Source organism: Aythya ferina (genome assembly GCF_964211825.1).
Source record: "Aythya ferina genome assembly, chromosome: 6".
Classification (NCBI taxonomy): domain Eukaryota; kingdom Metazoa; phylum Chordata; class Aves; order Anseriformes; family Anatidae; genus Aythya; species Aythya ferina.
In genome coordinates, this window is record NC_140303.1 from 29,659,592 (window position 1) to 29,672,604 (window position 13,013).

The 13,013-nt window shown below is 36.8% G+C and overlaps 1 protein-coding gene across 1 annotated transcript in view; it reads left to right on the forward strand.

Moving 5' to 3' along the window:
• Window positions 1–13,013, forward strand: part of CNTNAP5 (contactin associated protein family member 5) — a 293,099-nt gene that overhangs the window by 180,886 nt on the left and 99,200 nt on the right. The window contains exon 13 of the mRNA XM_084523263.1: window positions 11,217–11,336. Within this exon, the coding sequence (XP_084379389.1) occupies window positions 11,217–11,336 (120 nt within the window). The remainder of the gene's footprint in view (window positions 1–11,216; window positions 11,337–13,013) is intronic.

The window sequence follows — 13,013 nt, forward strand, 5'->3', positions numbered from 1 at the left end:
CTCTTCAGTACTATGTCTTCTGTTCATATCTTGAACCAAATGTGTAGGCCAATAGGAAGTGGATGGGTTGTCTTTGTTGCTCGTTATCTGGAAACTCATGTTGCAAAACCAATGTTTTCGTGAGTTTATGGTTTTGGAATTTTGCTGAATTCATTGGGCTGCTGCCTTTTAGCGAGGATACATTATCTGAAACAGTAGCAGTACATGATGAACACACATACTGAAATCCACAGCAAGGATTATTAAGGTATTTAAAAAAAAAAAAAAAAAAAAAAAAAAAGTATCACAGTAGGCACACCACTCTGGGAATTCTGATTAAAAATAAATAAATGAATAAAATAGAAAGGGGAGTCTAAAATAAAGCCTGTTCATAAAGCTAACTAAAAGGAAAAATAGTTAGAAAATGCAGGTAAAACTTTGTTCTATCACTGGAGATAGAGTAACAGTTCCAGGAATACAGCTGTAACCTCTTCAGGTATTTGATGAGCAGTTGGACTGCAGATAGGATGAAGCTGGTGAGAGATGCATTTTTCCCTGGTAAACTAAAAAGCAGAAGAGAAGGTACTTAGCGGCCTGAAGCTGAGAATATTGGCAATGGTACTCTAATTCTAGAGACCCTAATGGTTTGCCACTTAACGATGAAACCATTTGTGGTGTGAAGTCTCCGGTATATGGGAGAGGCAGTTGAGAGATCTATTCATAGATTTGTCTTCCAAGCTGAAGGCACCTGAACTACATTGTAAATTCAAAGCAAGCTAAGTGTTTGGTGCAGAAATCATGTTCTACTGTACCAAACTAGAAGAAGGATGTGAAGAAAAATAACAAGTTTATAATTCAGAAGAGAGGGATTGCTGTTTGCCCGGCATTTTTGTCATTCCAAAAGACATCACTCCTCTTCAAATCATCCAGACCTGAGCCAAAGTACGCAGCAATTAAGGTCATAGCAGAATATTTACACCAGCTGATGCTTGGTGCAAAGCTAGATGGCCAAATCAGTTAACGAGAAGAGAAGGGGTCCTTGTGGCAGGAAGAGATCTGTTGACCATCAAAGGTGGTTAGGGATGCTAACCTCTAGGCTACACCTGAACAATCACATTAGTTCAGGGCCTGAGGCTCACTATGTCTCTGTCAGCTTGGCATGGCTGGTGTCTGAAGGAGACCATCTCATTAATTATTGCAGAGGACTGGTTTATGACTAGTTTTCCCCACAGATATTTGCATGGAGTTATTGAAACCTCCTGCATCTGTGAACTGATGTCTGCTCTCCCTCAGATCCCAAAGGCACACAGACGTCTGCAGTTATTTAAGGTTCACTACCCTGTAAAAACTACCCTGATAAGTTTCTCAAGTAGATCTATGTTAAGACTTGAATCAGATCAAGCTGTGCACACATGTGATGTACAGCTATTCAGCTGCTGAGCTTATTTACAACCATATTATCAACAGCTAATTTGATTCCAGCTAGATTGTGCAGCCAGCTGCCCTGTAAACCAAGCAATGCTGATAAGCAGTAACATTAGTCTGGAGGAATCCAGTCATCTGCTTGAGATGTGTGATGAAACTGTTTCAAAGCCGATGGGCAAATGTAGGTTGTTGATAAGAAACCTGCAGAACAAGAGACGTTATCATTTTCAGCTGATAGTGGTTGACATACAAGAGTACCTTGTAGCAGGTGAATGAAAACCTCAGATCTGATCATGGTATAACTCCAGAATATCTTCAATGTAAGGGCAGCTCTTCCAATCAGGTAATTCAGTATAGTTCTATTAAAGTAAAACATCTAATTTCTTAAATTTTGAAACATTATCTCAACAGATTTTGATTTTTACTAGAACACTGAGGCTGACAGTCCTGAAATTGAACTACTACCACTTGGAGAGGCTATTTCTTTTACAAAAATGCCCTTCAGACTTAAGTCTGTGCAGCAACACTGGAAAGATTTAGCTGGCAATCTGCTGCAAGTCAAACATAGTGTGACTAGTTTCATCGTCAGGTGGATTTTGTTTCTTTCTGAGTTGAATCATTGTGATTTTTTTCTCTCTTTGGTGTGGTGTTTGTAAGAGGTTTGTTTTGTTTTCAAGAAGTACTGCATCATGTGTATCTGCAAACCAGAATTAATAGATTTATGTTTTATCAGCTCAGACTGTGAGACCTTACCATTTTAAGAACTGATATCTGAAGATATATCCTCCTTAACTGACTGTCATCATCTCTAAAATAGTTGAGCTTGTGCATCAGCATTTTGTGGCTGATGCACAAGCTGTCTTACTGGGTTCTTCTAAACATTCGTGGACTTACACTGGATCCTACTGTGAGAAACAGTTTATAATACAGATTATTCCTGTTCCAAAGAGTTTGCCCTTTGGATTCTGAGATAAGAAAACATTCTGGTGTATATAATGGAGTGTCAAAAAGTCTTCATCATCATCATAGGCAGTGGTTTCAGTCTACCAGTTACATAATTATTACTAGAATTCCTTAGAGGCAAAATGTAATAAGGTGGATTAAAAAGAGGAAGAAATTGAATGCTCACAGGTGTGAAGGAGTGACATGGGAGAAAACAATAATGTGCTTGTTTGAAAAATATAAGGCTATGACCAGAGAAGTTTGACGTTTTTGACAGGGAAAATGACAGGTAGACTGGTTGGAAATATTCTGTGAAAAGCAAACTAGGGGGAAGTAGACAGTGGCAGGACAGAACAATATGTTGATAAAAGACACACCTGGAACAATGTTTACATGACCATGTCAGATAAGTGAGACAAGATTGTGTCTTTCATGACTTAAAATGGGTATAGTTGAAATTCAAGATGTGTGGATAAAGAGCAGAAGTGCATATCTCAATACGTGTATATATGTATAAAGAATTAGCTGATCTAGAAATGGTCTGGATGTAATCTTCCCAGAGGTAATTGGTGTACTGCAAACATCAGGTATCTTCCTGCTCATTCAGAATCCCTTCTGATTCTGAAAGCTTCTGAACAGTTACAAGAGTTATGGCAATCTACATTATCCAGGTGAGGGACCACCAGCAAAAGGGTATAAGGTCACATATCTTTAAATAAATATAGTGCAGCAGAGAAGTTTTACTCTGAAGTTTCCTTTTGTCCTGCTTTTCTTTTCTGAACTTAGCTGTAAATACAAATAAAGTAGTGATAAAATTCACTAGTGGTTTCTGTGTTTCAGTAACTGTAGCAAAATAGATATAATATAATGTTTGCTTCTATTTTTCTATTTTAGATAGCAACACCAATGTCAGTAAACAGCTTGGGAAAAAGGCCTAGGTAGGGTTCAGCTCCATTTTTGGGGGTAATGTAACATATATTCTAAGATAATGGTCTCTGTTTAACAGAATGGCCTTTATTTAACAGAGGGAGTGAGCTACCTTCAGAATTTGACTAATGAGACTGTAAAATAAGGTGTCTGTGGAATGGACCACTTCTGAAATATGCCAGTTTGTCTGTTTACACAGAGGGGGACTGTCTCAAGTTAGATGTGCAATAGGCAGTTCAACCTAGATCAGGATTATAGATGTATATGTACAAAGACAAAGAAACAGAGAGGAATTGTAGGTATATAGATATATTTTTTAATTGAGAGGTCATAGCTGAAAACCTGAACAGTCATCGCTCTCATGGTATTAATTCTGCTTGTAATTATCCTGTGACAGGGAAAGCAGTAACAAGTGTAAAATAGCCCTGAGATACAGACTGTTATAACTTTATTGCAAGGTAATGATTGGTAATCTCCTCTTTGTGTGAGCTATGTTACTCCCTTAGAAAGCCTCATCTTCCCTCTCTGCATTTCTGTTATTTTTATGTATGACAGGTTTCAGATGGCCTTTAGTCTTGGGTGTATTTTTTTATTCCAAAGGATGCTGAACATTGAAATAAAGGATGATGAGAAATATAAAATAATGATTTTATTCTTCATGTGCTGGGGATATCAACATGTCCCAAAGCTTTGCAAGGTGATAATTAACAGAATGTAATTTAATTCTGGATATTTGCTTTGGTGTGTGATCTATCTTGTGCATACAGGCATGTGTCTTACTGGCCAAGGTAATTGCTGGAGGAAAGAGCCATCCAATAATGGAAATGTCATACATTCATTGATATGACATAAACTTAACATAACTTGAGGCTTTGAAAATGTATTTTTTCATACTAATACATTTACAGCATATACAATTTTTGATCTGAAGAGCTTAATATAGCTTCAGTGAGATTGCTAGGAGTACTGGAGTTGCACCTTAAGGAGCAAGCCATGGGTGGTAATTCTCTTGTGTTCCAAAGTAGGGATGCGTTTACACAGTTCTCTGGCTGGGCAAATATATTTCAGAGTTTCAGTATGCCAGATGTCTAGTAGTAAATCTAGTCATGTAATTTATATGTCCTGAGTAGCCAATTTTCCTTTGAAATAGATTTTCCATGTGTATTTAAAAACTTTTGTGTTCTTTGACTAAACAAAACATGCTTAATATTCATATCAAGCCTTCAGTACTGTACTTGGTGTTCCTGCATATTTCTGTTCACACCATGCTTCTGGCATATGAATTTTCATTGTTTATTTTGTAATAAGTTCCTGTCTTATTATTGCTTTCTCTTCAGTTTGTGTATCTGTAAATTGTACATTTGCATTTCTCAGTGGTGTTTGTTTAAACAAAAGTTTTCCCTTTGCTTGACATTTTCTTGTAAATAATGCAGAGACTAATCCACTTTGGGATGTGACTGCAGCCCAGAGTACGTAGGGGGTTCTCAGGTACTCAGTACTTTTTGAAACCTGCCTTTGTCAGGTGTAACCTGACATGACCACAGGAATGCCAGTACTTCAAGAGTAAGGCTGAAATGCTATGCTTGATGTTCTTTAAGTCTATAATTTCTCCTTTCCCCCCAACCTTGCTCTTAACAGTATAGGGTTCCCTGGCACTCTTACTCCAGAAGGATGTGGAGGTCATCCTGAATCACCCATGGGCTGCTGGGCATGAAAGACTGACACAGCAGTCTTCAAACCTCAGTGGGAAAATGACAGGATGGGCTGATATGACCTTTCCTACCCAGGGCTAGGGACAGCCTTAGCTTGAATTGTAGGAAATGGTGTAATCCCATGTATAATGGGAGGATCCATTCCCAACATGCGTTTAAGTGACATTGTGGTAAAAGTCATTTTAAAGCTATCTGTGAAAATAACACATTATTTATCAGATGAGTAAATAAATATTTTAAAAAGGGAAAATAAGCCATCTGTCATGCAGGCACATCAGAGTGGAGAGTGCATTAGTCTGTAAACAGCAGAGCTGTCAAAATCCAGTTTCTGAGAGTACAGATTTCATTTTCTGGCATTTAACAAGCCAATTGTATTATAAGGGTGAGAATGACAACCATTCCCATAGTTCATTGCTTGTACTAATCCCTCTACTGTTGAAAAGAGAAAAGAAGAAACCTCTCGTTGCATATTGCTTAATTTAGAAAAATCCTGGATTGAGTACTCATTACACTGAGTCTGTAAGAGCAAATCTGTCAGGCCAGAGGTATATAAGCAGAGGATGAAATAAGCATCTCCAATATGTGCCCCAGGAGCTCTGAGAGTTTTGATGAGAATGCTCTGTGGTAAGCATTTATGCATATCAACTTGTCCAAGGTGCATGGCAGGTTGCTGATCCAAACAGGATCCCCAGATCTTACTGGCCTTTCTGTTCTAACCATTAAATAATATTTTACCTCAGAATACAATAATAATAATAATATTATTATAAGGATTATTTTTATTTTTTGCATCTAAGGTACAAAGAATTGTGAAGGAATGAAGTCACAGATGATCCAGCTATTCTGCCTACAATATTTCGTGATGGTGCAATTGTTTGATGTGGTAAAAGCAACATACATCTCTGCAGTGTTCTGTCTGGGGGTTGGACAGTGTCAGTACATCCCAATGATATCAAGAATTAAAGTTCTTTTGGCAGGCATCTTTAGTATATTTAATTTATTATATCACCATAAAATGCTTTCATCTGAGTAATTGATGTAAATTGAGTAAAAAAATCTACTTTCAGTAAATTAAGAGAATCCAGTCTAGAAAGAGCAATACAACTGGACTCACTTTGGTAATCATATCTAGTACAGCCAAAATTCTGAATCTCCACCACAAAATATTTGCAGTGAACTGTGTATCATCATTTTCCAAAGTAATTAGAAATATAGTAAGAAATAAATGCTGAGAATTTTAAGGTTTGGTTTTAGTTAATTTATTTTTTGCAGGAAGATCATGTTGATGTCCATTGCATTTGAAAGTGATAAAAACAAATTTCTCGTGATTTGGAGTTCACAATCTCAGTTTTATCTATACAAATAATATATTGCTGGGTGTACTGCTGGAGAGAGGTTTACCTTGCCTGATCTCCCAGGAGTAAAAGCGAAGACCAGGTATCACTTTAACTTTTGCATCAAGTCCAACACCCAGGGGGTGAGTTGTAATTGGTGAGTAACAAGTTCACTCTTTCATTGAAGAGAGGAGGATTTAAATATTTTGTTCCCTGGGGATTATCTGCAGAAGTTCAAGTCTTTGCACAAGAAGCAGTCATCTATGTGTGTTTAGTGAAACCTAATCTGACTGCAGATGAACTGATAAGGGCAAAAGAAAGACTGGTAGGAAGTGTCAATACGATGATGAGTTGTCAGTGAAAAACTGAATAAAAACGTGCTATTGGAAACAATTGAAGTTTGACCTTGCAAACGTTTGTGCTGTTATTTCATCACATGCTGTTATTTCATCACAGTGGTGATACAATCTCTTCTGGTTTAAGGACTGTAATTAAAACAGCTGGATTAACAGGTTCCAGATACTTCAGAGATCTGAACAGCAATGAAATTGTTTATATTTAAAACCAGGCAGGCTCTTGCAGCATATTGAATCATACTTGCAGGGGGTTTGCATGTGTTGTTAGCAGCTCTTACAGCTGTGTGTAATGCAACTTCATGAGCAAACAAATTCGCCTTTGCTGCCTGCACAAACTCAATTGCAGTGCTGTTGCTGCATGGCAGTGCATCTCATTCCCAAAAGGGCCTGAGGAAATGCAGCAGGAACTGAAAGTCACAAGTTGTGTTGGGGCTCAGTGAAGCAAATATCTTTGGAAAGCTATCATTTTCTCTTCAGTGGTTGATATAAGTCAAAAGTGGTCAAAAAAAGAAAAAAAAAAAAAAAATAGGATTAGACAAGTAAAAGTGATCTTGATCCTTTGGGGAAAAATGATAACTTACAGGTTTCGTTTTGGGGGAAAAAAAAAAAAAAAAAAAAAAATTTCAAAAACTGCTTGGTTAAACATTTTAATGCGAAAATGAGCTTTCAGTGAGCAGTCTAGAAATAATGTTATTTTAAGTTATTTTAGTCCCATTTTAGAAAACATTTTAAAATGTGAAAATAAACTTGAAGGTGTGAAAGTAAATATTATTAAAAATTCTTCACAAAATGAATAACTTTTTAAAAACATAATGCCTGAAAATTGTTGACAAGTTCTACTCAGAATGAACTCTGAGATCTCCTTTATTTTAAAAGAAAAAAAAAGTGTAATTACTGCAAATGTTGTTTGACAAAAATGTGTGCCTTTGTCAGCAGTTTCATAATTACAATTGTTGTTTGCTTTTTGAAAGCTAGGCCCTATTACATTCATAAATAGTTGGCGACTAATGATTTCCTGTTGTTCCCAAAACAACTGTATCTCCATCTACTTCAGAGAAGTTTGGCACAAGGTGGAACGTAAATCTAAAGGCAATTTTAAAAGTTAAGGCTCTGGGGTCTTAACAGTCATAGCTGACTGTTTTGTTTTGTTTTGTTTTTTACTTTTGTGTGGCATTCCTGATTGTGTAAAGTGCAAAAACCACAAAGAGATGTGGTCTTCCATTGAACCGTAAGAAAGCTTCAAGTTGTTGTCACTGGGGTAATAAGGCCTTTTTCAACAAATGGAACTGCGTGACTTCACTCTGAAACCTGCAATCAGCTCGGCCTGCAAAAGCAATGAGCAGAACTTGGAATGGATGGTGCACATGAAATGTCTGGGGGGGATCTGCTGGTGACTAAAAAACAAATATCATTTTCTCCTTGATGCACTGTATAGCAAAAAATGAAAGAAAGAAAGAAAGAAAGAAAGAAAGAAAGAAAGAAAGAAAGAAAGAAAAGAGAGAGAGAACTGAAAGCAATGACCCATCCAGTCTAGAAGTGTGTAGTACCAATTGCTTAAAGTACAGGTGTATGAAACTTTCAGTGTGCAACTACAAAATAAACTGTCCAGCAAAACGTCTATTCTCTAAGTTGTGATAGTTAGAATATGCATTATGTACTAGAGCTTGGGGCTTATGGCTTTTTCCTACTTCTTCTGCTACTCCCTGATACCTACTGCTGTAATTGTCATAACCGAAAGGAGAACACCAGGCAGACATAACTGTAGCTTTACCAAGGCATACAAAATTTGTGTATCCTTTCAGATTTATGCCACTTGAGCACCTTTAGCCTGAATTCTAGCTCTATTCAGAATTTTCTTGTTTCCAAAGATGCAGTGATAAAGATGCCCTCTACCTCATCTCTGTTTGTATCTGTCCATGTTATTAATGTTTCAATCTTCACATCTTTCCTTATCAATTTGGATAAAAGTGTATCCAGATTCCAGCCAAAATGACAGTCAAGAAGTAGCAAAAACACTTAGGAGAAAAAAATTTGTGATGAAGAATGAGTTTCTGGATGTGCCGGTTCAATGCCAATATATTAATTTTATGTTGCACCATCGTTTGCTTTCAAAAATACTTAGCAAACAATTCAGGGAAACCAATTGACATAATCCGTAACAAGAAAAGATCAAGTGACCTGTAATGATGATGAAAGCAAATTCACTAAATGAACTGGAGTTTTAGAATTTTGCAAATTGATCAAACTATGATTCCTTGGTTGCTCACTTAATCACCTGTTACAGTTTCTCTCCTGACCCTCCATAGTCCAGTTATTTTTGTCAGAGCTTTGGCAACCGAGGGATTCCCTGTTTGCTCCTCCAGTTGTGAATACTGGAATAAAAGTTTCTGGCTTGGAGATTTAATTTTATTTGTATTTGGTTTGTATTCTTGACCATCATTCAGAAGGGGAATTTACAGGTCTCATAGGCTCTTATAGTTCTCTTTACTTGTTAATGACTCTGAGGAAGAAGCTTTCTTTATTCTGTTTATGATAGCATAGGTGTTAATTAAAGCACTATCTTACCAGGTGCTGAGTACCTTAAGCATCTTCTTAACTTTGGGAAGGGTAATGCTGTGCATATTTAGCACTTAGAGGTGTTCTGCCTGCAAAAGATCTCTGGTCAGGATAGAGGTGTACAAGGCAAAAACATATTTCAGCTGGTGGTACAAGCATTTGATTGATTTGGTAAGAATCTTATAGGGTGGCGATAGAAACACCCTAGAATGATGGTTCTGTTTTGTTGGCAGGAGTGAACTCCAAATATCATTAAAATGTTAGTGATGATCTCTTGCAGAACTTTTTTCAGAATGAGAAAGACAAGACAATAGTCAAACAAGTCTACTTCAAACTGGCCGTTTAAGTCTTTCTGAAACTTGTTTCATCAGGTAAACTTCTTTTAGGGAAACTGGGGAATGGAGGTATGCTAGTTTGTGCATGCACAATGATGGGAAAGGGGAATTACTCCTGCTGGTGCAGAACAATAGCTGCCTCCTGCAGGAGAGGGTTGGACTGCAATTAAAAAGTGGTGAGAAAATACTCTGCCTACGCTCAGTATGCAAATCTCTTTGTGATTCTTCTGGATGAAAGGCACTGGGAACTTTGCAGTTTAATTTATGACCTTGACTCAGCAAATACTATGCTATATCAAATTTAACTGTACTGTTCTGAAGCTTAAAAAATTGAGGGGGCTTGTGAAAAGATATGCAATGGCTAACAAATGGGATATTCACAAATTCCCCTGGGTATCTCCCACTCTCTATAAGTCCTGTATTTGCTGTATAATGGTGTATGAATGTGCAAATAGTGGTTAAAATGTACTCATAAAATTAAGGGCTAAGAAAAGTGATAGATTTGACCTTGCAACAGCCAAAGATAATGCCCAGATATGTTGTGTGCTTTTCTGTTGGTAGCACTCAAAAGCTTAGTGAAAGAGCATGGGTTATTCTGTTTGCTTGCATTTCCACTCATCTAAATAACTCTGTCTTACAGGAAGTAAAAAGGAAGTCCTGATCTATCTGCTAAGTCAGTTTGTGATTTTTATTGTATTTGTTAACAATTAGTTGAACAATCATAATGTATTATGGATAATCTCATCAGTATAATCAGGTAGCGCTTTAAATTGGGGAAATAATCAGTCCTCCTGCAGTGGGATTTAAGGTCACTCCTGTTCAAGATCCAGGATCATACCAATGACTTTGTTATACCTTGTAACTCCCCTCTCTGAAGGGGTTTCGTTCTCTGCCCCATGTGAAGTGGGGTTACAGTGTCTTACCTGAAAATATGACTCAAATACAAGGAATTGCACTGACCTGTGGAAAAATTTCCTTCAGTTATTGCTGTTACCAACCTGCTGTGCTTGTTTATTAATCACATGGATTTTCTTAGGCACTAATCCTCCAAAAGAAGAATATTGACAAGCAGAGAGGAAGAGTTGGTTGTATAAAAATAACTCTAAAGCATAAAGACGTCACCCTGGATGGAGACCATATCTGAGCTTGAGCTTTTCTGCTAGGGAATAATGGCTTATTTTCATTTGGGATAGTAGACAGTGGTAAAGGGAAGCTAGGGACTGACAGAAATATGTCTTCTATGTTGATGAGACTTAAACATTTGCCCGGGCAGTAAATCATGTATGTTTGCTTGTATATCTTTGAAATATCATCACATGGATGTTCACATGTATCACTCCTCTAACTGTATGGGGTCATGTTTGAAAGTTCATATCTGTTTCCTTAAGTATTTACATAGTTTAATGCAAAATAAGACCTATACCCATGTTTTTTAAAGCCAGCATATACTTAAATTCAATAAACTAGTTAAATACAGTTAAATGTGCCTAATTTTGAGCACAGGCTGAGGACCACATGCAGGAAACTCTACCATGTTAGTTAGGAGTGAACCAAAAGTTTATGTTATGACAGTGCATAAAGCGGTGCTCTTACATGTCATACATTTTCTGCTTGTTTATGTGATACAATTTCTCTGTATCTCCTTTTAAGCTATCTACGAACAATCATGTGAGGCTTACCGACATCAAGGGAAGTCATCAGGTTTCTTCTACATCGATTCTGATGGAAGTGGACCACTTGGACCACTTCAAGTTTTTTGCAATATAACAGGTAATGACCTAACTCATTGGTGCTTGATGTTGCCTATAACATGTCTATTAACATGTCTATTGTTGTATTTACTAAGAAGACACCAGAAACCAGTGGTTCTCTCAGTAATGGGGAAAAGCAGAGCATTGTTAGTAACTGAGGTTCAACTCTGAAGCATTACCTTAAATAGGATCCAAGTAAAAGTGATTTCTACACCTTAAGCTTAAAGAAATTACTTTGTAGAGATCACTTTGTCATGTTGCTAAATGTTATTTAATTGTAATTAATTAACAATGTTATTTGCACTTGTAAACGGCATTGCAGATATATTTTTTTTCATAATATTACTTAATGAGATGACTTTTTTACTAAAGATTTGGAAACTTAGAATTCAATCTTTCTTTCATTGATGAATAACTTTTCTGCTTTACTAGAACACGCGAGGTGGGATTCAAATCAAATGCTGCAGAAATAGATCCATTACACAGGATTACACATTTGCTTTCCAGACTAGGGTACAGCTTCAGCTGAAAGCAGAGGGCCAGATCTTAAAATAAAACTGCGCATCTGTAAAAGAGATGATAGAGACAAGACCTTTAATCAGTACACAAATAAACAGGCTGTCTTTACACAAAGGAAAGATGTTATTTCTCATTGTAACATGAGATTATTGTCAGGATACTGCAGGGAAAGAGCTGCCCATGACCTCTCCTGACATTCAGCTGGCTCTACATGTCTCAAAACAGGATGTTCACGGCCACAAAAAGCAGAACCTTATTCACAATTAGGCCAAGAAGATCATTGCCTAATAAACTGGGAATGACTATTATGTTCCTTATATTGAGCTGGCTGTTAACCCTCCCATTCTAAGTAATAATACTTTCCTTCTTACAAGTGTGTGGCCTTTAATGTTCCAGATAATGCCTTCATCTACCTGAGTACACATGTAGATGAGATGCTCTTAGGAGGAGAGAGCAGAGTTTCTCCTGTCTCTTACCACAGAGACAGGTAGAAGAGCAAGAGCCTGGAAGAGTGACCTATTGGTTGAGACCCCTCAAACTTACGGTACTATAGTTCTAAAAGTTTTAAAAATGAAAATCCCCATCTAGCAAATCTCCTCCTTAATAAGCTAGCTCTATTTTGTTTATATGGTTGTCATGCAAAAATATGAGGAAAGATTACAATACAGTCCATATTTGGAGATGGAAATATGGTAGAACCTCCGTTCTGCTTTTTGTTTTTGAAATGTAGAGGAAATTTCCTACATTGTCTCATGTTTGTTTTTTTTTTGTTTTTGTTTTGTATGGGTGAAAGAAAATGTTATTACCCTTTTTAAAGTGCTAACTCTGGTAGAGCTACTTTGCGACATATCACCTCCAAGCTTAGTCCAGAAAACAAAGGACTCAGGATATTCATATTTTCTCCTTAATCTTCTTGTACTTAAAGTGCCTCAAATTAAATTTTCATTTTGATTTAATTGGGCAATCATTATGTTAATTAAATGCACACCAGTTCATTATTAAACATGTTTTTTATTCAAGTGTAACAAATATTTAATAAAATGTCTCCTTCACTGTTGCTGAATTTTGTAAGAACTGAAACAGTTTCACCTTTCTGTCTGAATATCCTTCCTTGATCTTCGGTATGGGAAATGTGCTCATTTTTATTATTTATTGTATAAATATGTGTGATCAAAAC